Source organism: Mastigoproctus giganteus, chromosome 7, assembly GCF_048544385.1.
Source record: "Mastigoproctus giganteus isolate SK-2022 chromosome 7, ASM4854438v1, whole genome shotgun sequence".
NCBI lineage: Eukaryota > Metazoa > Arthropoda > Arachnida > Uropygi > Thelyphonidae > Mastigoproctus > Mastigoproctus giganteus.
In genome coordinates this window covers 17,311,868-17,334,532 of record NC_143581.1, presented here as the reverse complement: position 1 = coordinate 17,334,532, position 22,665 = coordinate 17,311,868, and the positions used below count along the sequence as shown (strand labels likewise).

Genomic DNA, 22,665 nt, shown 5'->3' with positions numbered 1-22,665 from the left:
TAATATATACCATATGTATATAACACATTCTAAATGATTTTATGAGTGATGATAATTATATTTTAATTAAAAATGCATAGAAAATATTAATATGGACACGTACATGCATAAAAAATAAATTCAATAGTCAGATCCAGAACATAACTCAACCTTAAGTTATTTTCTTGGGAAAATGATATCCAAGATGTGCATTTTTGCTTTATACGATGCTTCAGGAATGCATTAATTGTATAACTCAAGGGCTAACTTATAAGCTTATGTATGTGCACCTGTATTGGACCCTTAATCAAAATGGAAAATATCTTGCTAATATGAATGGCAAAAATAAACTAGCATTAACAGAGAAATCACCCTGAAACTGATGTGCAGTATCTAGATACTGCAGCTCCCAAAACTGATGGTAGCTGGCGTACATTATTCAAATGTGCAGCAGGTACATCTGGGCTTGTGAGTGCAGAGGAACCACGAGATACAGAGGCCAATTTAGTGTTTCTTGTCCATCTTTTACATCTGGTTCCAATAGTTCCTTGATACACTGCTGATAGTACATGCTTTCTTCCTTTCACATTGCGCTGCTAACCAGGTACTATGGTGTCACTGGTTGTGGAGTCAGAACAGGAGGCTGATTTGTGTTACCATCACAAAGATGATTGGAATTATTCAGAAAGTTAATTGGTCTGGTTTATGATATAAATGATATTGGCTCACCTGAAGATGTTGGCCAATTTAAATTTTAAGGACAAGCCATGACAGAGGAGGAGGCCTCTCTTTTTTTTTATGGCTGTTTTTATGAAGTGAGTAGTTTGAATGATTTACATGATTTTCTCTAAATGCTATTCCAAATGGTGTTGTTTCACTTTATACATATTCTTTATTTGTAAAATAATAAGAGGAGTTTACCTCGATATAATACGTAGAACACTTTCATATGATACTCTCCAGAAATTAAAACGAAAAAATCGAAAACTTACATTAGAGTAAAAAATAAATAATTAAAAATCAATTTAACACAACTAAAAATTAAAAAGAATATAACGAAAATTTTCAAAACGATTTACCTTCCTGAAGCTGACAACGCTTTTCTACCGTATGTTGTTATCACAGGAATGAAAATGACCTAATAGGGTTGAACCTGAAACTTAAATAGTGATTATTTGTCTTCGCACATGCGTGTAAAAGTCCATACATCAGAGATCAAATATGACCGCCGAACATTAACAGAATTCTCGTGTAATTTAATTTCTACCGTTTCTGCAATTAATAGTCGCGTATAATTACTTTGAACATTAAGTATTTTGGCCTCGTTAAATAAAAATGTTTTTCGTTAATGGCATGAAAGGCTAATTCTGATGCTGCTGAATGAGAAGCACAAACTGAGGCTTCATGTTGTTTACATGAATATTCAGAGAAAATCACGTTGAACCTTGGTAAGACGAGTTGCAATCACTGCAAGAAATGTTGTATACCAGATCATTAATTTGTGTTGCGAACGTGAAAAGAACCGAGCAATTGTTCAGTATAGTGTGTAATTTCCGTATTGGCCTGGCCACAATTTTAAATTCGGTATCTTTAAAGAATCTATTAAGCTGTTTGTGCCACTGTTCAACATGTGGGACAGAAATAAAGTATTTTTTGATATTACTATTGTTGGTTGGTGTAGTATTTTGTATCCTGTCCTTAGCCTGTACCCTAATTCAGTTTATTGTGGCAAGGGGGATAACCCCTGTTTAAGAACCTGCTAGTTAATATTTGTATTTCTGAGCCCAAAGCAGATTCCCTCGTTGAATATTTATAGGCATTTAGAAATTGATTAAAGATAATCGATCTTTTGTAGGTGAACGGGAGATAGCTATTATAATGTAGAAGCATACCGGTGTTTGTAGCTTTTCGATAGATGCTAAATTGGATTTTATTCGAGTCCCGAGTAAGCGTGAAATTTAGAAAGTTTAATGACTTTGTATCCGTATCCTCCCTTTCCAATGTAGATTTGAGTCTAGAATGAATATTATTAAACGAATGTAAAATGTCCTGGATAGTACTACTATCAGTAATAACTAGAACATCGTCTAAATACTTCCACTAGTATGTGATGCGGGGTCGGAAAGGTGTCAAATGTATATGCTCAATCGTTGAAAGATAGATCTCTGATATTAAGCCACTCAGGCTCAAACCCATTGGCAATCCAAAAATGTTTGAACACCTTGTCTCGAAAGGTGATATAGTTGGCCTCAAACTAACAGTTTAATTAAGTGAAAAATTTCCTTAATAGGTAGCTTCGTATAATTAATCAGTGTTGAGTTTTTATTTAACATATCCCAAATAATATCTAATGTGTATTCAACGTTTACATTCGTATATAACGAGGTAATATCTAGTGAGAATAAATTTTCATTGTCGCCAAGTCTACAGTCTTTAAGATTATTAAATAATGTATCGTAGTTCTTAATCCCAAATTGTATTACCTGTCTAAAGGTGGCTACATATGTGGCTAAGGATGAAAATGCCGAGTTCCTGTAGGAAACAATAGGTCGAATAGGAAATCCAGTCTTGTGTAATTTTACCTGACCGAAAAGTGCAGGAATATTGTATGTTCTGGCCTTCAATTCCTTTAATTGGGCCATAGTAATGTAGTCGTTTTTTCGATACTAGGTTAACGTTTTATTGTATTGATTCACCAAATTGGTAAACAGTGCTGGGTCTACTTCAAGATAAGTGGAGGTATCTGAAACAACTGAATCAAACTTATTAATATAATCAGGTTTATCTAGTATTACCACTGTATCTCCTTTATCTGCCCTCTGTATAATAATGTCCTTATTTCCCCGAAGTTCTCGTAAAGCTGAACTGTCATGTGTACTCAATTTAATAAGTCTTGTTTCTTTTATTTTATTCACTACTTGGTTAACTTTTTAAATAAAATAAGTCTTTTTGTGGAACACTAAGAAGTCCAAATTCAATATCAATTACGCATTGTTTTTTAGCATTAGCATTAGTAGAGGCATTTGATGCAAGAAAGCAAGCTTATGCAGCATCAGCCAAAAAAAAAAATAAAGTAAATTAAATAAATAAAAAATAACCACTTCCACTTCACCCCTCTGTTCATTCGAAATACCTCTCCAGCTGAGCCTTAAACTTATTTAGGCTATCAACTTCCACGACAAGGGATGGAAGTCTGTTCCACCTACCAACCACCCGCTGGCTAAAGGCAAATTTTCTCACGTCTATCCTACATCTGTCTTTCCTCAATTTGAATTTATGCCCTCTCAGGTGATTATTCTGAGCTAGAGGAAGAATCCCATCAGCATTGAGCATGCTCAAACCATTCAAGGCTTTATACACCTCTATCAGATCACCTCGCTGGTGCCTAGTCTCCAGACACTGTAATTCGCAAAACTTAAGCCTTTCTTTGTAAGAGCACCTCTTTGTTCCATTCACTAATCTTATTGCCCTTCTCTGTACTCATTCCAGCAGCTTTACATTTTTCTTGAAATGAGGCCTCCAGACGGTACTCTAGGTGTGGCCGAGACCATTGCCTTATGCAAGGGAATAATCATCTCCTTATCCCTGCTAGAAAAATTCCTATATATCATTGACAATACACCATGAGCTACTCTTGCAGCCCGTCTGCACTGCTCAGAGAACTTCATATCTGCCTGCACAACCGCCCCCAGGTCCCTTTCATTCTCTACCACTGTCAGTGTAGCACCACAGAGTTGATATGTTGCTCTGGGGTTGCTATTTCCCATATGTAGTACTTTACATTTGTCAATGTTAAACTTCATTTGCCACCTCTCAGCCCATCTGCTCAACCTTTCCAGATCCTGTTGCAGCAGCATAGTGTCAGTAGTGTCCTTGACAACCCTGCCAACCTTCGTATCGTCTGCAAACTTGGACATTACACTTGATATACCATCATCAATATCATTTATAAATACAGAAAATAATAAAAGACCCAATACTGAACCCTGAGGGACTCCACTAATAACATTAGTCCATGATGAGCAGTGTCCGTTGTTTACCACTCTGTCTTCTCCCCCTCAACCACCCCTTTATCCATAGCAGCAATTTTGCCTCCAATGCCACACTGCTCCAATTTGTGCAGCAGTCTTCCATGTGCAACAGTATCAAAAGCCTTTCTAAGATCCAAGTATATAATATCAGAGTTATTCCCTGCATCCAGTTCTTTTTGTGACTGCGTCATAGTATCCAATCAAATTGGTTCAGGTGGACAGGTATTTTGAACGAACAGAGGGGTGAAGTGGAAGTGGTTTTTTTTTTTTTTTTTTTTTTGGCTGAAGCTGCATAAGCTTGCTTTCTTGCATCAAATGCCTCTACTAATGCTAATGGTCAGGCAAGACTTCCCCTTAACAAAACCATGCTCTGTCCAAGCTATAACTGAAGTCTTGTCTAGATGATCCTACAGTGCTTCTTGAACCAGTGTCTCCATTAATTTTCCGGGAACAGAAGTTAAACTCACAGGTCTATAATTACTTGTGTCAGCCTTTGATCCTCCTTTGTGAATTGGGGTCACATTTGCACATCTCCAGTCCATACGTACCTCCCCTGAGTCCAAGGAAGCTCTCATAATTATGGCTAAGGGTTTGCTTACTTCCTTTGCTGCCTCCTTTAATATAACTGGATAGATCCCATCCACCCCAGGTGCCTTTCTTGTGTTTATCTTCAACAATTTCTCCTCCACTTTACTTTCAGTTATTACAAGATTCTCTAGCTTACTGCCAGAATTGAATACACCTCTGGCATTCCCCTCATGTGTGAATGTCGATGAAAAATATTCATTTAGTTTGTTAGCTACCTGAGCAGGATCATCAACAGTTGACCCATCGATATCAAGTGAACCAATCTGATTCATCCCCCTTCCTTCTAGAGTTTACATAAGTAAAGAACTCTTTGCTGTTTTTCTTTGCATCCCTTGCCAAGGATTTCTCGTAATCTGCATTCACCTGCCTAACCTCCTTTGTAACTTGGTTACAGATCAACTTGTATCTATCATAGGCTTCTGTGTCACGTGTTAATTTGTATCTATCCCATGCATTTTTCTTCTCTGCCATATGCCTCATTAGTTCATCTGACATCCATTTAGGCCTAAACCTTGAACAATATTTCTTAGTTGGTATGTAAAGCCTAATAGCTTCCAAGATAAGTTCTTTGAATGCTTCCCATTTTGAATTTGCTGTTGGTAACATCATCAGTTTATCCCACTGTATAGAATTTAAATACAGTCTCAGTCCATCGTAGTCGCCTTTACAAAAGCAATACCCCTTCCCTTTACCCCTAATGGTAGTTACCTCTTTGAGTAACTCCCACTTCAGAACACTGTGATCACTGCCACCTTGTGGTTCATTTATCTGCAGATTCTTAATGCATGAAGAATCACTACTGATAATCAGATCAAGAGTATTACTCACTCTAGTTGCCTCACGAACATGCTGATGTAGAAAACAATCATCCAATAAATAAATCCACAAAAGCCTTGCTAGTGTGTGAGTGACAAACCCACAAATTCCAGTCAATATCTGGGAGATTAAAATCCTCCATTATAAGACTCTCTGATTTACTGGCCCACTCTATTTCTCTGTACAGTTTCTTATTATACTCATCAGAGTCATTAGGCCTATAGCACATTCGTACTCTCAATTTTGATCTCCTAATGCTTATATCACACCAAACTGACTCTACACTGCACTGTCCGTCGATGTCGACTGGCTTCACTTCCTTGGATTTTATGTGTTTCTTAACTAATAGCATAACCCCTCCTCCCTTCCTATCCTGTCTGTCCTTTCTGTAGACATTGTACTCCCCAAATTCCAGGTCTACATTCCTTATATCTGTGTGACACCACGTCTCTGAAATCCCAACAATGTCTGCCTTTGATGTTTTGAGCAATACCTCAAATTCATCAAATTTATTTACTAAACTCCTAGCATTGGTGTATACGCAAGTATACATGCACCTGCTCTTCCTCTTAGCCACCCTAACACAACCCATGTGTTTACTTGTACCCCCATGATTCCCAGCAGTCTCTGAAATATCCTGCATCTTATTTTCCAGGCTGCGGCTCATTCCAATAGAAGCAGTGCAAGAATCACTTTCTCCTCTGCCAGTGGTTACTGTTAATCTATTAGTCCTTGTATCCCCCCAATCTAGCAGTTTTCCGACCCACCTAATGCTGCCTCAATAGCATCAGCAAACATTCTTGCACCCTTTCTATTTAAGTGTATCCCATCCCTGTAGAAGCAGTCTCTCCTGTTAACAAGTACAGACCAGGCTGAAAAAAATTCTACCCCTTGAGCCCTGCACAATCTTTCCAGGGCCAAATTGATTGACAGGGTTCTCATCATATACTCCCTCCTATCGTGTCTGGGCAGAATTGTAGAAACTTTCAAATTCAACCCTAATTCACGGCTTTTTTTCATCAGTGACCTGTACTTGTTAAGTAATTCTGCCGGTCTCCTACTCTTAATATCATTAATGCCAACGTGTACAACTATATCACCTTTTGTGCCCTTAAAAGATGATATCCGTTCTACAACGTCATCAACCTTTGCCCCTGGCAGACATACCCTGGTCCTGTTCCACCTATCCTTTTTACAAAGCATGTTTCCCGTTTCCCTGACAATAGAGTCACCAACAACTACTAGTTCCTTTGGGACTAGTGGATTCCTTTGAGACCAGTGCATTCTGCCTTGGGGGTTGCCGCTGTGTTGTGCGATGACCAAGTGCAAGCTCTGGCATTGGTGTGGGCAGCTGAGAGCTTGATGGGCCCCTCACTTGTAATCCTTCGAGGGCATCCACCCTGTCCTTCAAGCTCTCATATAGGCCCATAACAACGCTGAGTTGCCGCCTGATTTCCTTACACTCCTTGCATCACGCACATACAAAGACATCCCCCATGTCAGTATCATGTCCCATACCTGACTGCTCCGCAAACATCAAGCAAATAGTGCATCTTAAAAGGCTGTGATTCAGAGGGCAACTGCCCCCCCCCCTCAGTTCTCACCTGAGCCACAGCATTAGCTTGAGCCTTATGCTTTGCTGCTCTGGTTTGAGTCATGATTTCGATTTACTTTCAATAAAATTTCAATTTCAGTACAAAATTAAATCCTAAACTTGTATCCCAACACACAGTTATAACGCTATATTTATGTTTCAGTAACGAGTGTTATCTATGAAATCTATGAGTGTTCATTAATTGCCATTCTATATAGAATGAATTTCCAGGAGAATTGCTTCTCCACTGTTCCAAAACACTGATTCATGACATTTTCATCCAGTGCACAAGCACTTTAAAAAAATAAATGTTCAAATCAGTACAAAATGTTTTGCACCATCTAATTTTTTGCAACATACTTGCCACAAAAGAAAATTAAAATCTGTATAATACAGCAAAACATATCTTAGGGACCCTTACTTTATCACACTTTGTATATACAGGGTGTTTCATAATATGTGGGCCTTACTTTCACAGTCAATTTATGACCTGAAAACAATTAAAAATAATAATGAGCAAACACATATCCAGTATGAATAAACATATGCCTCCTTATTCTTATTTATTATTTTTGGTGAGATAACCCAAGCAGAATTCGCTGGTCTTACAGGAGGTATTCTTGGCAATTCTATTGTCAGGAAAGCAGAAAATGAGCAAATATGTAACTGGTATGAATAAAAATTTTACTAGATGTGTATCTGTTTATTCTTATTTATTATATTATTATTTTTTCCATGGAATCTCAATACCATTTTTAAAAAGCCATAGCTCCATAACTGTGTGGAATCACACATGTTTACATAAACTTTTATCATTGTTTTCAGGTCCTGAATTGATCCTGTAAGTATGGCCCACTTGCTATGCCCTTTATGTCAGAATTAAATCATAATCTTCAGTGAAGATAATTTCTTTTCATGGCCTAAATATCATTGTTATTGCATTATTCAGAATTATTAATATAATTTTATCTAAGTAGTATTTTACATATTTGCACTCTTTCAGTAATTATTTTTGTTCCGTTGCCTAGGGTTTAGCAATATCTCAGCTCTGCAAAACTCTACCAGATGTAACCCTTATTGGTACAGCTTCAAAACATAAGCATGAAACTATTAAAGACTCTTTTACACATCTTTTAGATCATGGAGTTGATTACATGCAAGAGATAAAGAAGTGAGTATTAGAGTCAAATGAATATTATTGTGATATTTATGGTGGCATTTTGGAATCATAATTTCATAATTAAGTCTATAGTGCCTCAATTTTATGCATTGACTTTTAAATGTTAGCAAGGGGCAATAACTTATAACTGTCATATGGATATTTTATTTATTAATTATTACATTTTGCATTCCATTTCAAAAAACTAAAATAAGAAAGTTTTTAATGAATGAAAGTTTATTGGCACTTTACCAAGTGAAGTATTTGATTAGTTTATTCATATAAAAAGGACAGATTTATAGAGTTAGACTTAAACAACCCCAACAAGTAAATAAATTGGTTGCATTTTGACTTTCTGTGTTGCAAAACATAATTCCTACTTTGAAATTCAAAATATGGGCATGTTTATCCTTTTCATATAATAAATTAATTAAATTCTTCATGTGGTAAAGTGTCTTTTATTAAACTTTATTTAGTAGGACTCCACATAATTGTCCTCCTTGAATTTAATTAAGAAACGAGTCTATCCAAGTTTACAACTTTTCCCCTCTCCCAAGCATTGGCTTGGGAGAGGGGATTTCTGAAGGTGGTTTGATGAATGAAAGCCTTATGGCATGCACTGTGTGTGGTATGTTTGCAGACCTTACTATAGCTGGGCTTAACATTACTGCTGCAGGGGATGCTTTTGTGTTTGCTAGAGAGAGAGAGAGAGAGAGAGAGAGAGAGAGAGAGAGAGAGAGAATTAAGTGTAAATTTAGCATTTTGTTGGATGAATTTGAGTACTGGAATAAAAGGGTCATTGCCCCTGAAGGAATTAAATCAGGAGACTAATCAGGCATTCATCTGCCCACCTTAATGTTAGAGCCTACCCTTGTGTATTCAACTGCACAATGGGATCACCACAAGCAGGATGCACTAATCCCAAAGGAGGTAGTTATTCTAGGTGACACTATTGTCAGAGAAGTGGTAGATATTTTATGCAATAAAGGTAAATAGTATAGGAACAGGACATGTCTCCCAGCAGAAAAAAGTTAAGTGATATTGTAGAATCATCTTTTAAGGGCACAAAAAGTGATGTTGTACTCGTTGGAGCCGGTTGATGTTAAGCATAGCCATTCTGAGGTTTTACTTAATAAGTGCATGATAATGTTGAGAAAAAGTTGTGACTTTAGCTAAAGTTGAAAGTGTCTGGAATTTTTCCACGACACAATAAGGAGGAGTTTATAATGAGATGTGCCAATGTTTATAATGAGTTTATAATGAGATGTGCCAAATTAACTTGGAAGTTAATTTGGCACATTTGTGGATCCTTTTCAGGACTCCACAATCTGATCATTGTTACAGTATAGACACGAACACTGGACAACAGCTAAATTCAACAGCTAAATTGCTAAATTCTTCATTATTAAAAGTTTTTAAACATTTTTTCTGTTAGAACCAAGTCATGCAGCAGCTTTTATTTCTACTTGTTTACTAATTGCTGATAATATGAAAGATAAGGTAAAGTTCTTCAGCATTTTCAATTTTCTTCCTACTTTGATTAAAGTAAAAAGGTATTGGTTTTAATGATATCTTGACATGGATAATAAAAATAATTATCACACATTCTAAAAAAAAATTCAGGCAGTAGGAATATGTGTTCATTAGCATAGAATTTCTGTTGTGAAATGTCATTATAAATGCATAGTATTTTGCCAGAACCTACAATATAATTTGAAAAAAAAAAGGAGTCTTTGCATGGTTGAGTTTGTTGAATAAAAGTTTACTATATTATTTTTAGATATTACTATACATTATACATACAGTATGTGTACATTTACATATTAAAATGTTTTTTATATTATAATTTGGTTGTAATTAAAGAGTGTTTATAAAATATGAATATGAAAAAGTATCTGTAAAAAAAAAAACTGTAGTCTGATCAGGACATACCCCCCCCCCCCAATTACATTATTTTAAATGAGAAAATTATTCACAAGCTATAGGAGATAGGAGTGATCCTTTTTTAAGAGTACTGTTTCTAGTATTTATGCACTTTTAATAATCACTTTATAATTTTCAGATTATCTCCAGATGGTGTAGATTTAGTACTTGATTGCCTGTGTGGAGAAGATGCTAACAAGGGTTATAGTCTTCTTAAGCCTTTAGGTCGATATATCTTGTATGGTATGTATTAGATGTAGATGTCAAAGTTATCAACTTGAACAAATGTTGAAAGCTCTACATGAGGTCTTAAAATATTTTCTTGCACTTAAAAGGATGAATGACTTAAATTGTTAGTGATTATTTAAAGATTAAGAAAAAAAAAAAAAAAAAAAAATATATATATATATATATATATATATTTTTTTTTTTTTATTATTATTATTTTTTTAATGATGTAAACTCAGTTTTTTAGCAATATAATTAACCAAGAGGCTGCTGTTAAAACAGAAGAAATGTGTGTTTTAACTATAAAAGGAAGTTATTGAAGTTAACTTCAAAGACTTGCAGTAATTAGCTAGCTGTGTTTGTCCTGAACCTGAAAAAAGAGCTGCAGTTTTTCTAATTGGAGGAGGACTTATCATCTGCTTCAGATTAATGTCACTTATAAAGAAATGGCATGAAAATAGTGTTTATTTTTATCTAGCTCTAGTGGAGGAAAAACTGCTGTTATAATTTTGTGACATAGTAGTGATCATGACTGATCATCTAGATCCAGAAGGTTTGGGTAGAAGGATTGATTAACTTGCTTCTCCATGAGAGGGGTGGGTGGCTGAAGCCTACATAGGGGTAGTAGGAGAGTTATAAGATGAGTGCTCTTTTGGAAGGGGAAGAACTGACTGTTGAATTGGCAATAGTGCAAGAGATTATCCCTTCACAAAATATTGGTAAATACCTGTTGAATATTATAAATCACATCTTTTAACATATGGGACTATAGATCTGAGGGACCCAAAGGGACTCAATTTTAACTATGATCCTTTACACTTTTGGACTGATTAATATTAAAGCAGGCATCTCTTGATTTAAGTTGTCTCACTTTCTACCTTTTTTGTATATATGACCATAACCATCTCTAATCAAATCCTCTTCATAATTCCTTTCTCTCACTTATATGCCCAATGAAAGTTGACAGTTACTCATCGTACTGGGATTACCAGGTGAAAAGCATATTGCAACAATCAGTTACTTACTGATTGAAGACATTGTCACACATCTATCCTACAACCATCCTCCTTTTTTATTAATTTATATATAAGCTGGAACATGTTGGGATCTTGGTTAAGATCCTTAGATGGATTGCAAGATGCTACCATACAGGAAGCAGAGGGTTGCAATTAATTGTTACTCTTCAAATTGGCTAGTGGTAGAAGTGGGGTCCCTAAGGAATTAGTGCTGGGACCGTTGTTCTTTATGATCTTTCATAAATTAGGAAAGGATACAGTGCATGATGATGTAAAAAGTTGAATGATATGAGATATGGTGTCAAAACTTGAAAGGATAATGCAGTACCATCTAGACAGGAGAGCAGTTATACCGCAGTCACAGCCTTGAACAGAGAAACTGGATGCAAAAATAATTTTTGTATTGTATACTTGAATTTCAGGAAAGCTTTTGATACTGTTGCACATAAAAGTCTGTACCAATTAGAGCAGTGTGGCATTAATGAAAAGTTATCGCTGTAGATGAAAGGATGCTTGAATGGGAGAAAACAGAAGTTATCAATGGACATTACTCTTCATAAACTAATGGTATTAGTGGAGTTCCACAAGGTCCAATGCTGGGCATATTATTGTTTTCTATATTTATTAATGATAATGATGAAGATATATCAGCCTTAATGCCTGAATTGCAGATTGTACAAAGGTTGACAGGTTGGTTAATGACAGTAATTGAGGTAAGCTACAGCAACAAGTTCTGGAAAAATTAGGCAGATGGATTGGGAAATGGCAGCTGAAGTTCAACATTGACAAATGCAAGATGCTACATATGGGTACTAGATTTGCATACTAATGTGGTGCTACACACAGGATTGTGGAAAATGAAAGAGACCTAAGAGGGTATTATGCAGTCAGATATGAAGTTCTCTGAGCAATGCACAGGCTGCCAGAATAGGTTATGGGATATTTTCAGTGACATAAGAATTTTGTAAGCAGGGTAAGGAGGTGATTATCCAATTGTACAAGACAATAGTTAGGCTGCATCTTGAGTACTGCATACAGGTCTGGAGGCCTCGTTTTAGGATGGATGTAGATCTGCTGGAATGTATGCAGAGAAGGGTAATATATTTTGAGGTTGATGAGGGGAACAAAAGGGCGTGCTTATCAAGAAAGACTTCAGTTCTGCGAATTGCAGCATCTGGACACTAGGCACCTGCTAGGTGAGCTGATTGAGATGTTTAAGGCTTTGAATGGATTGAGTATGCTCAGTGCTGATGGCATCTTTCTTCTTGCTCAAACTACGCACATGAGGGGGCATGAATTAAAAAATAAGGAAGGTTGGTTGTGGCTATAGATGTGTGGAAGTTTGCCTTCAGCTTGCTGGTGGTTGATTGTTGGAACAAACTTCCATCTGTTATTGTGGAGGTGGGTAGTTTGAATTAATTCAAGGAAGAATTATACAAACTATTGGAGAGGATGAGCAGGTGATGTAGGAAGGGTTTTTTTTTTTTTTTTTTGCTGATGCTATATAAGCTGTTTTCTTGCATAATTTGCCACTACTAATATTACTGACTGATATAGGAGCAAAGAGGGTGGCCAGTGTGTATTTCTTTGTTGAGTCATACCATTATATATGGTGTCTGTGATAGGAGACTGATTCTACATCAAATCTTTTGAGTATCCCAGCTGAATCTTAAATTGATGCTAAACACATGATATTACTCTCAAACTTTCTTAGTTAGCTAACCTATCATCAGCTAAGAAAATTCGGGAGTAAATTCAATTTTTTACCATTGTATAGCTCTAACATCTTCATTACCTTTACAACAAAATCATGAAGTAAATTTAGAAAGTAAAAGGTCATTTTCAAAAATCCACGTACATAAGTGCTATTTTCGTTTAGCTCATAAGGTATATTGCTAATGTATAGCATCTTATAATTTATAGCAATAAAATTTATTTACTGGAAAGAAGGTTGCTTCACCTCATTCTATCCTGAATACAAGATTTAATTTAGAAATTATTAATTAATTTCATTTAAAAGTTATACATTTGAGATACTACTTCAAGCCCTACTTCTTCATAAACGGTGTGCAACATTTTGCACAAATAAACTTTAATTTCCTTGAAAATGAACAAAAGTGCTTAATCAATATTAACCCAAGAAAAAGTCATTAATATCACTTCTTCATAAAAATAGCATTTTGTTCTCAATATATTTTGAAATTTTGTTCAAAATGGAAGTTACTCCTTTTTTTTTCCTCTTTAAAAATATAAGGTATGGGTTTCTTCTGCTTATTTTAAAGAGTCCAAGTCTTTCATATTTTTTATTTATCAGATATTGATCTGACCTTTTAGAACAGTTATCTATAGGTGTACAGTAGAACCTCATAAATTTGGGATTTAATCCTCATCTGATTTTTGAAATCTAATGTCAAAGAGCAGTGGTTCCTAACCTTTTATCACTCAAGTCATGTTTTGATTTAAAAGTTGATACCTAGAGAGTGATCACCATTGAACTCAGTCAAGTTTTTCCCAGTCTTGTGAAGAAGGTTGCAGCCCACTGGTTGGGAACCACTGCTGTAGAGAATTGCTGGTAATAAAGTGCACAGTTACCAAAAAAATATTAATTATTGACTACTAAAGTTGTTGGAGAAGTAAATAAAAAAAATATATTAAAAATATTGATAAAGAAAGCCAAATTCTGTTTCACAGTAGCAGTTCAAGATCCCAGACACTTAATTGGCTGCTACAGATGCTTTGTTAGTTTACTTTGGTTTGAAATGTATGTATTTTCTGTATATGTCTACTATAAGGCATGGGATACTAGGATTTTGCCAAAAATCTTATGTAGTGGCAATTGCTAATTTTATTATGACCATGGTAAATTTCCCAAAGCAGCATGTTTCCTGATATCATTAAACTTGTACTATGTGATATGATACAGCAATTCATTAAAACCAGATTTTTTATGATATATATTTCCCTGTTGGTTCCTAATCATTGAATGACAGTATCTTATCAGATGCTGTTATTTTGAAATTTTTTTTTTCATTTTAATTAAATTTTTATTTAATTAAAATGATCTTGATGCCTGTATGGTGCCTGTATTAAATTTTAATTTAATTTTCAGTTAATTTTCTATGTTGGTATTTATGAAATCTAATTAAGTATTAAAATTAAATACAGTGAATTCTTGATATTTGGAATTTGTTCCTGGAAATCACCATGAACATTAAGACCAAAGTCTTAAAAAAAAAAAAATGTATTATGTGGATTTTTTTTACTCAAATGAATTTGAATGTTCATGATCAATAAGAATTAACATGTAATACCCATACTTATTATAATAAAAATAAATATAAGCATGGTTATTAAATTTATGAATGTTTTGTGTGAAGAATAAAAAAATAAAATGTAAGAAACATTTAATTAACTAATAATGATATTTAAAAGATAATGAGAGTGGTGGTGATGTAGAAGGGTGGATTAGAGATGTGGGCATTCATCCTGAAGAACTTTCCAGAAAGGAAAGTTCTTCAGGATGAATGCCCACATAAAAAAAAAAAAGTCCATTTAAAACATGGAAAAAAATCTCTGCTGGTGCCTTAAGCAACATCTTGAGGCCCTTGAATCACATCATTCTCTTCTTCGCTGATTTCACCTTGCTTTCTGTGAGATCTCATCAAAACCTCTCTTCCCGCATCATTTGCTAAACTCATAATCCTCTTCATCTCTTCTGTCGATGAGATGCCTTTCAGTGCATCAGGCAGCAACTTCATCTAGCCTGTATTCCAATTTGAGGCTTTATTTCATCTCAAGATTCCTTTATATTTGTTATACAGTCATCCATGCTATACTTTTTTTCAGCAGTCACTGACTGACATAGATGAATCCTTCCAGTTGACTGACAATTTTTGTAAATATTAAAAAAATGCTTAGCTCCATATTCAATTTTCATTTTACTTTAATTTTTTTTATTTTAAGTTGTTTTTTTTACATTGCATTTATCAAGCAAAAGAATAAGTTATCCTGTGAACCTGCTATATATAATTAAAATTTTACTTCCATTATTTTTAGCTGTTTTTTTTTTTTTTTTTTTTTTTTTTTTTTAATAACAGTAGATAAATCGGAAAATGTTTCTTTCTCTCTCTATATATATAGAATCTGCATCCTAACCATATAGCTTAATGCATTGGAAAGCTGAAATTATTATAAAATGATCCATGCAGATAGATGGAGTTAGGAATTTCAGCTCCCCTCTCAGTGATATACTTAGCATTAATAGAAGATTGTATTTTAAATCATCCCCCCTTGAAATGTTAAATTATTTATGCAATATACAGGTAATGTTTTTGTTAGGATTCAATTGAAAACCATTAATGACCTTTTTCAGCAATATAATTCAATCCATAACAGATTAAAATATACATTAGAATTAGAATCCAACAATAGCATATACTCCTTAAATCTCAATATTTTTAAACATAATTATCAGCTTAAAATTTTTATATATATATATATATATATATATATATATATATATATATATATAAAGGGTCATCAAAAAAGATGTTCGTGATTTCATGATAAAATAACAACGCAAATACTTCAATCAAGTGATTTATTTGTTAATATCTACAGGAATATCTCAAGTTTTACTTCATACCTTAGTATGCTTCCATACAAGCACTGTTCATTGCTCGGAAAACATCCAAGTGGTAGTCTCTCTGTCCATGTGCACTCAATCATTTCCAGCATAATGGTTGCTATTGCAGCTGTGATACTCTCTTAAATGGTGCAGATCATGAATCTTTTCTGCATAGACGATGTTCTTTAGGTAACCCCACAAGAAAGTCTAATGGTGTCAGGTCAGAACTTCTTGGTGACCAAGGCTGACACTGACTGTGTGACTTCTTGGTGGCCATCTTACTGACACTGAGGCGATGCTTGTAGGAGTCATTCTGTGCACACTCACAGTGCAGCCAAGGTCATTGTTGAGGTGTCAAATAAAAACTTTGTGAATTACCACACTGTTTGCTGCTACGATCACAGCAATTGATCAAATATTTCCGAAGATAATTAAAAGGGAAATCGCTGACACCTTTTCCTATGACCCTGTGTATATATATATATATAGAAAAAGTAAACACACACAGGAAAATTCCTTCACTCTTATTCACGTTATCAATACAGTGTCAAAAAATCTATATTATGCACACAAGTTTACAAAGCATTGAAGATACTGTTTTAAGGAAGGTAATTTAGAAGTAGAGTACATTACATTATTTAATCACTACCTTCTTAAACAGGAATTAACAATCACAGCTGATTTATAGCACTGAATCAAAAGTCAGAGACTGGTTTAAACACTCCAACCCTTACACTGAAGCAATCTCTTGCCCTTTAGTACATATAAGCCCCGTCTTCCCCAAACTGGGTGGAAAAGGACCAGGTTCAAATCCTGTCAATGATGTAAGGAAATTTTATGGACTTCTTTCGCAACATGGTTGAGGTAGTCAGTCTCAGGTGAGAATTGCAAGGTTTTTCCTCCCAGAACTCTAGTTTTTTGACCAGCAAACAGGCAGATCAAGCACAGAACATACCCAGTTTACAGACATAATATGTACAATGCAATATAGTCAAAGTTGCTGATGTGCCTGAAACCTTACAGCAGCAATAATAACAGAAGCTATATATTATGTAAAATATCCAAGTTATTCTGTGATGTCACAGATACTTGACAATTCCTGTTAAGTGACTGACATCACAGAATAACTTTGATATTAAGTTCCTGTCATCTTGAACTTATTTTCTCTGGCACAAATATCATCCCAATATTTTCTTCAAATAATGAACTATATTCACAATTTAAAATTACAAGGATTCCGTCTTAGGTATAGCATTCAAGACATCATCATTTTTTAATTCAGTACCAATCAGGTTGTAATGCTTGTTATATCAGCAGCACCACTGCGAAGTATGGTTCAACTACAGTGTCAAGTACCAGTGTGTACTACCACCAAGCAAGTTTCCATAGTAATTACTCTAGGATAGAGCCTAGCCAACGTACACACTCCTCTTCTCACCTCTCCTCAAAATCCAGTAATAAAGTTAAAAATCATTTAAAAGTTACTGACACTTGAAGCATTATCTATTGAATGGTTTCAGGAGTGAGAGTGCAGTAGCATGCATGCTTTGAGTGAACTGGAGTTGAAGCCCATGACTGGATATTATTTGATAGGATATTATGATGTGGTTACAAAGGAACTGGATGCAAAAAATAATTTTTATATCATATATTTGGATTTCAGGAAAGCTTTTGACACTGTTGCGCATGGAAGACTATTGTACAAATTGGAGCATAATGGTATTAAGGGTAAGTTGCTACAATGGATAAAAGGATGGTTAAGTGGGAGAAGACAGAGGGTGGTAATCAATGGGTGCTGCTCTTCTTGGACTAATGTTATTAGTGAGGTCCCACAGGGTTCGGTGTTAGGTCCACTGTTGTTTTGTATATTTATCAATGATATTGATGAAGGTATATCAGGCTTGATGTCGAAGTTTTGCAGATGATACAAAGGTTGGCAGGGTTGTTAATGACAGTAATGGCAGTGTGCTACTGCAACAGGATCTGGATAATTTGGGCATATGGGCTAAGAAGTGGCAACTGAAGTTAGTATTAGTATTAGTAACGGCCGTATGGTGCAAGAAAGCCTATGGCTTATGCTGCACCAGCCAAAAAAAAAAAAAAAAAAAAAAAATCCGAACAAAACAATGATAAAAACAAAAATTAAATAAATAAATAATAATAATTAATAAAGAAATAAAAATAATAAAATGAAATTAAAAATTAAATAAAAAGGAAATTAATCCTATCATCCTATGCGCTTCCCTTACCCGAAAGTACTATCCAGATGACCTTTGAATTTCCCCAAACTGTCGGCCTCTACCACCCATGAAGGCAACTTATTCCAGTAATTTATAACTCGCTGGCTAAAATAAAACTTCCTGCAGTCCAATCTAAGTTTAACCTTGACAAATGCAAAGTACTGCATATGGGTAGAAGTAACCCCAGAGAAACGTACCAACTGTGTGGTACTACACTTAAGGTGGTAGAAAATGAAAAAGACCTAGGAGTAATTGTGCAGGCAGATATGAAGTTTTCTGAGCAATGCAGACAGGCTGCCAGGGCAGGTCATGGGGTTTTGTCAATGATATATAGGAATTTTGCTAGCAGGGAAAAGGAGGTGATTATCCCTCTGTATAAGGCAATGGTCAGGCCATGCCTTGAGTACTGCGTACAGGTCTGGAGGCCTCATTTTAGGAAGGATGTAGATTTACTTGAGCGTGTACAGAGAAGGGCAACAAGATTGGTGAGGGGAATGGAGGGATCCTCTTACCAAGAGAGGCTTAAGTTCTGCAAATTGCAGTGGCTGGAGACTAGGCACCTGCGCGGTGATCTGATTGAGGTATATAAGGCCTTGAATGGTTTGAGCATGCTGAATTCTGATGGGATCCTTCCACTTGTTCAGATTATGAACCTAAGGGGGCATAAATTCAAATTAAGAAAAGACAGATGTAGAATAGATGTGCAGAAATTTGCCTTTAGCCAGCGGGTGGTTAATTGCTGGAACAAACTTCCATCTGTCGTGGAAGTTGATAGGTTGAATAAATTTAAGGAGGAACTGGACAGGGATTTGGAGGCAATGGTGTGTGTTTTTTTTTTTTGGCGATGCTGCATAAGCTCATACACTTGCTTTCTTGCATCACATGCCACTACTACTACTGCTAAATACAATTAATGTTTGTACACTGGTGTTCAAAGAAAGTACATCACCCCTTAAAATTGAAATTGTCGTCCGAATGACGTATGTATATGGCAATATTTCTTACAGATTGTATCAGATAAGGTTGACACGCATAGGTAATGATGTAATATTGCATCAGCTGTTACTTTCTGCTATATAAGCATGCTCAGCTTATATAGCTGAAGGTTGCAGTCATTCCTTGCTTGCGTCGGGATGGCAAGTTACTTGCAGTTGATGCCACAAAGGAAGAGTGCTTATAGAATGTCTTGTAATCAGTCGACAGCGAGTAGATTTCTTTCCAAACTCAAGAATAGTGGTTCTTGCTGATAGGAAAAAAGGAACTGGATGCAAACAAGTCTCTATGCCAAAACAGGACTGCATTTTGAAGCACTTATGCCTTAAAAACCGTAAAGCTTCTTCGTCTGAGCTGAAAAGAGAATGGGAAGAATATACAGGAGTAGTAGCAAGTGCAGTAACAGTCAGAAGACGCCTCTTCAAAAATGGACTTGTAGCCCGATTTGGTGTAAGAGGCATGTCAAATGGACCCCCGAGCAGTGGAAGCCCAGTTATTTTCTCGGATGAGAAGAAATTCAACCTGCATGGTTCTGATGGGAGACAAACGATTCGCCATAGAAGTGGTGAAGAATACCATCCAGACTGTATGGTGTCTACAGTGAAATTCCGTATCAGCCAAATGATATGGGGGTGCATTTCGTATTGCAGAGTAGATCACCTGCAGTTTATAAAAGGTTCCGTAAATGACAATGGATACCTGGCTATATTGGAAGGTAAATTGCTGCCAGCAATTAGAGACCATTTCAACCTGCCAAGTAACTGCATATTTCAGGATGGCTCTGCTCCTTGTCATTGGGTGAAAAGTGTAAGTAGGCACTTCTGTAGTTATTTTAGCTTCATTTCTGCATTAGAGGTTCGACAGTAATGTGTTTACATTTGTTACAGGTGAAAAAATGGTTGGAAGAACCCTTTCCATTACAACTGTTAGCTGGCCAGGAAACATTCCAGATCTGAATCCTATAGAGAACTGTTGGCATCGTGTGGAATCTGCAGTTGCCAGAAAGAAACCAAAGACCCTTTGTGAACTTCAGGAAGACATAATTCATGTTTGGAACCATGAATTATCAGTTGATTATCTTCAGAAATTGATCTTGTTAATGCCTCGATGGTGTGCTGCTGTCATCAAGGCCAGAGGCAGTTCAATTAAATATTAGTTCGCAATTGATTTACTTTTCATTTTGTTTTCCATTTAAAATGATAAACTAAACATAAAAACATAAAAATCACATAAAAAAAAAAAAATGATAAACTGAAGCAAACCGAGGGCTTCTGATAACATTTCAGCCATAATTGTCATGTTTACCAAATGTGAAATTCCTAAGTGATGCCCTTTCTTTGAACACCAGTGTATTGATAATTTATTGTAAACTCCACTAACCTGGTGGTTGTGCTGGAGTATAAACAAGAATTCACCACTAAGTGTACTTAATATTAAGTTTCCATTAAAGATAGCAATTGAATCCTATTCAGTTTACAAATTTATGCATTAGAAATGCATCATGGGACCCAAACTCATCTTAACACATTTGCTGCCAGAATGCAAACTTGTGTCAAAATTAACTGCAATTTTTGTGCCTTTCTGCAAATATGCTCCATTCAATTGTGGTCAATAAATGGGTGCTGTAAAAGGAAAGGCACATGACATGAACAACTGAGCAATTGAACAATTGATTGCTTCTACAGGGATGGGATACACTTAAATAGAAAGGGTGCAAGAATATTTGCTGATGCTATCGAGGCAGTGTTAGGTGGGTCGGAAAACTGCTAGCTTGGGGGGGAGACAAAGACCAATAGATTGACAGTAGCCACTGGCAGAGGTGAAAGAGATTCTTGCACTGCTTCTATTAGAATGAGCAGAAGCCTGAAAAACAAGATGCATGGTATTTCAGAGACTGCTGGGAGCCATTGCGGTACAAGTAAACACATGGGTTGTGTTAGGGTAGCTAAGAATAGAAACAGGTGCAGGTATACTTGTGTGTACACCAATGCTAGGAGTTTAGTAAATAAATTTGATGAATTTGAGGTTTTGCTCAAAACATCGAAGGCAGATATTGTTGGGATATCAGAGACGTGGTGTCACACAGATATAAGGGATGCAGAACTGGAATTTGGGGAGTACAATGTCTACAGAAAGGATAGACAGGATAGGAAGGGAGGAGGGGTTATGTTATTAGTTAAGAAACACATAAAAACCAAGGAAGTGAAGCCAGTCGACATCGCTGGACAGTGCAGTGTGGAGTCAGTTTGGTGTGACATAAACATTGGGAGATCAAAATTGAGAGTAGGAGTGTGCTATAGGCCTAATGACTCTGATGAGTATAATAAGGAACTGTACAGGGAAATAGAGTGGGCCAGTAAATCAGAGTGTCTTATAATGGGAGATTTTAATTTCCCAGATATTGACTGGAATTTGGGGGCTGGTTACTCACACACTAGCAGGACTTTTGTGGATTTATTGGATGATTGTTTTCTACATCAGCATGTTCGGGAGGCAACTAGAGGGAGTAATACTCTTGATTTGATTATCAGCAGTGATTCTTCATGCATTAAGAATCTGCAGATAAATGAACCACTAGGTGGCAGTGATCACAGTGTGCTGAAGTGGGATTTACTCAAAGAGGTAACTACCATTAGGGGTAAAGGGAAGGGTTATTGCTTCCGTAAAGGCGACTACGATGGACTGAGACAGTATTTAAATTCTATACAGTGGGACCAACTGATGATGTTACCAACAGCAAAATCAAAATGGGAAGCATTCAAAGAACTTATCTTGGAAGCTACTAGGCTTTACATACCAACTAAGAAATATTGTTCAAGGTTTAGGCCAAAATGGTTGTCAGATGAACTAATGAGGCATATGGCAGAGAAGAAAAATGCATGGGATACATACAAATTAACACATGACACAGAAGCCTATGATAGATACAAGTTGATATGCAACCAAGTTACAAAGGAGGTTAGGCAGGCGAAGGCAGATTACGAGAAATCCTTGGCAAGGGATGCAAAGAAAAACAGCAAAGAGTTCTTTACTTATGTAAACTCTAGAAGGAAGGGGATGAATCAGATTGGTCCACTTGATATTGATGGGTCAAGTGTTGATGATCCTGCTCAGGTAGCTAACAAACTAAATGAATATTTTGCATCGACATTCACACATGAGGAGTTATTCAGCGAGGGGAATGCCAGAGGTGTATTCAACTCTAGCAGTAAGCTACAGAATCTTGAAATAACTGGGAGTAAAGTGGAGGAGAAACTGTTGAAGATAAACACAAGAAAGGCACCCGGGGTGGATGGGATCTATCCAGTTATATTAAAGGAGGCAGCAAAGGAAGTAAGCAAACCCTTAGCCATAATTATGAGAGCTTCCTTGGACTCAGGGGAGGTACCCATAGACTGGAAATGTGCAAATGTGACCCCAATTCACAAAGGAGGATCAAAGGCTGACACAAGTAATTATAGACCTGTGAGC

General features: G+C 36.0%; 1 protein-coding gene across 2 annotated transcripts in view; it reads left to right on the top strand.

Moving 5' to 3' along the window:
* The window catches only part of LOC150082588 (putative NADPH-dependent quinone oxidoreductase VAT1L), a 154,356-nt gene that overhangs the window by 73,851 nt on the left and 57,840 nt on the right, over positions 1-22,665 (top strand). For both annotated transcript variants that reach the window (XM_090378704.1, XM_090378703.1), the window contains exons 4-5: positions 8,037-8,179; positions 10,230-10,333. In XM_090378704.1, coding sequence (XP_090234830.1) covers positions 8,037-8,179; positions 10,230-10,333 — 247 coding nt within the window. The remainder of the gene's footprint in view (positions 1-8,036; positions 8,180-10,229; positions 10,334-22,665) is intronic.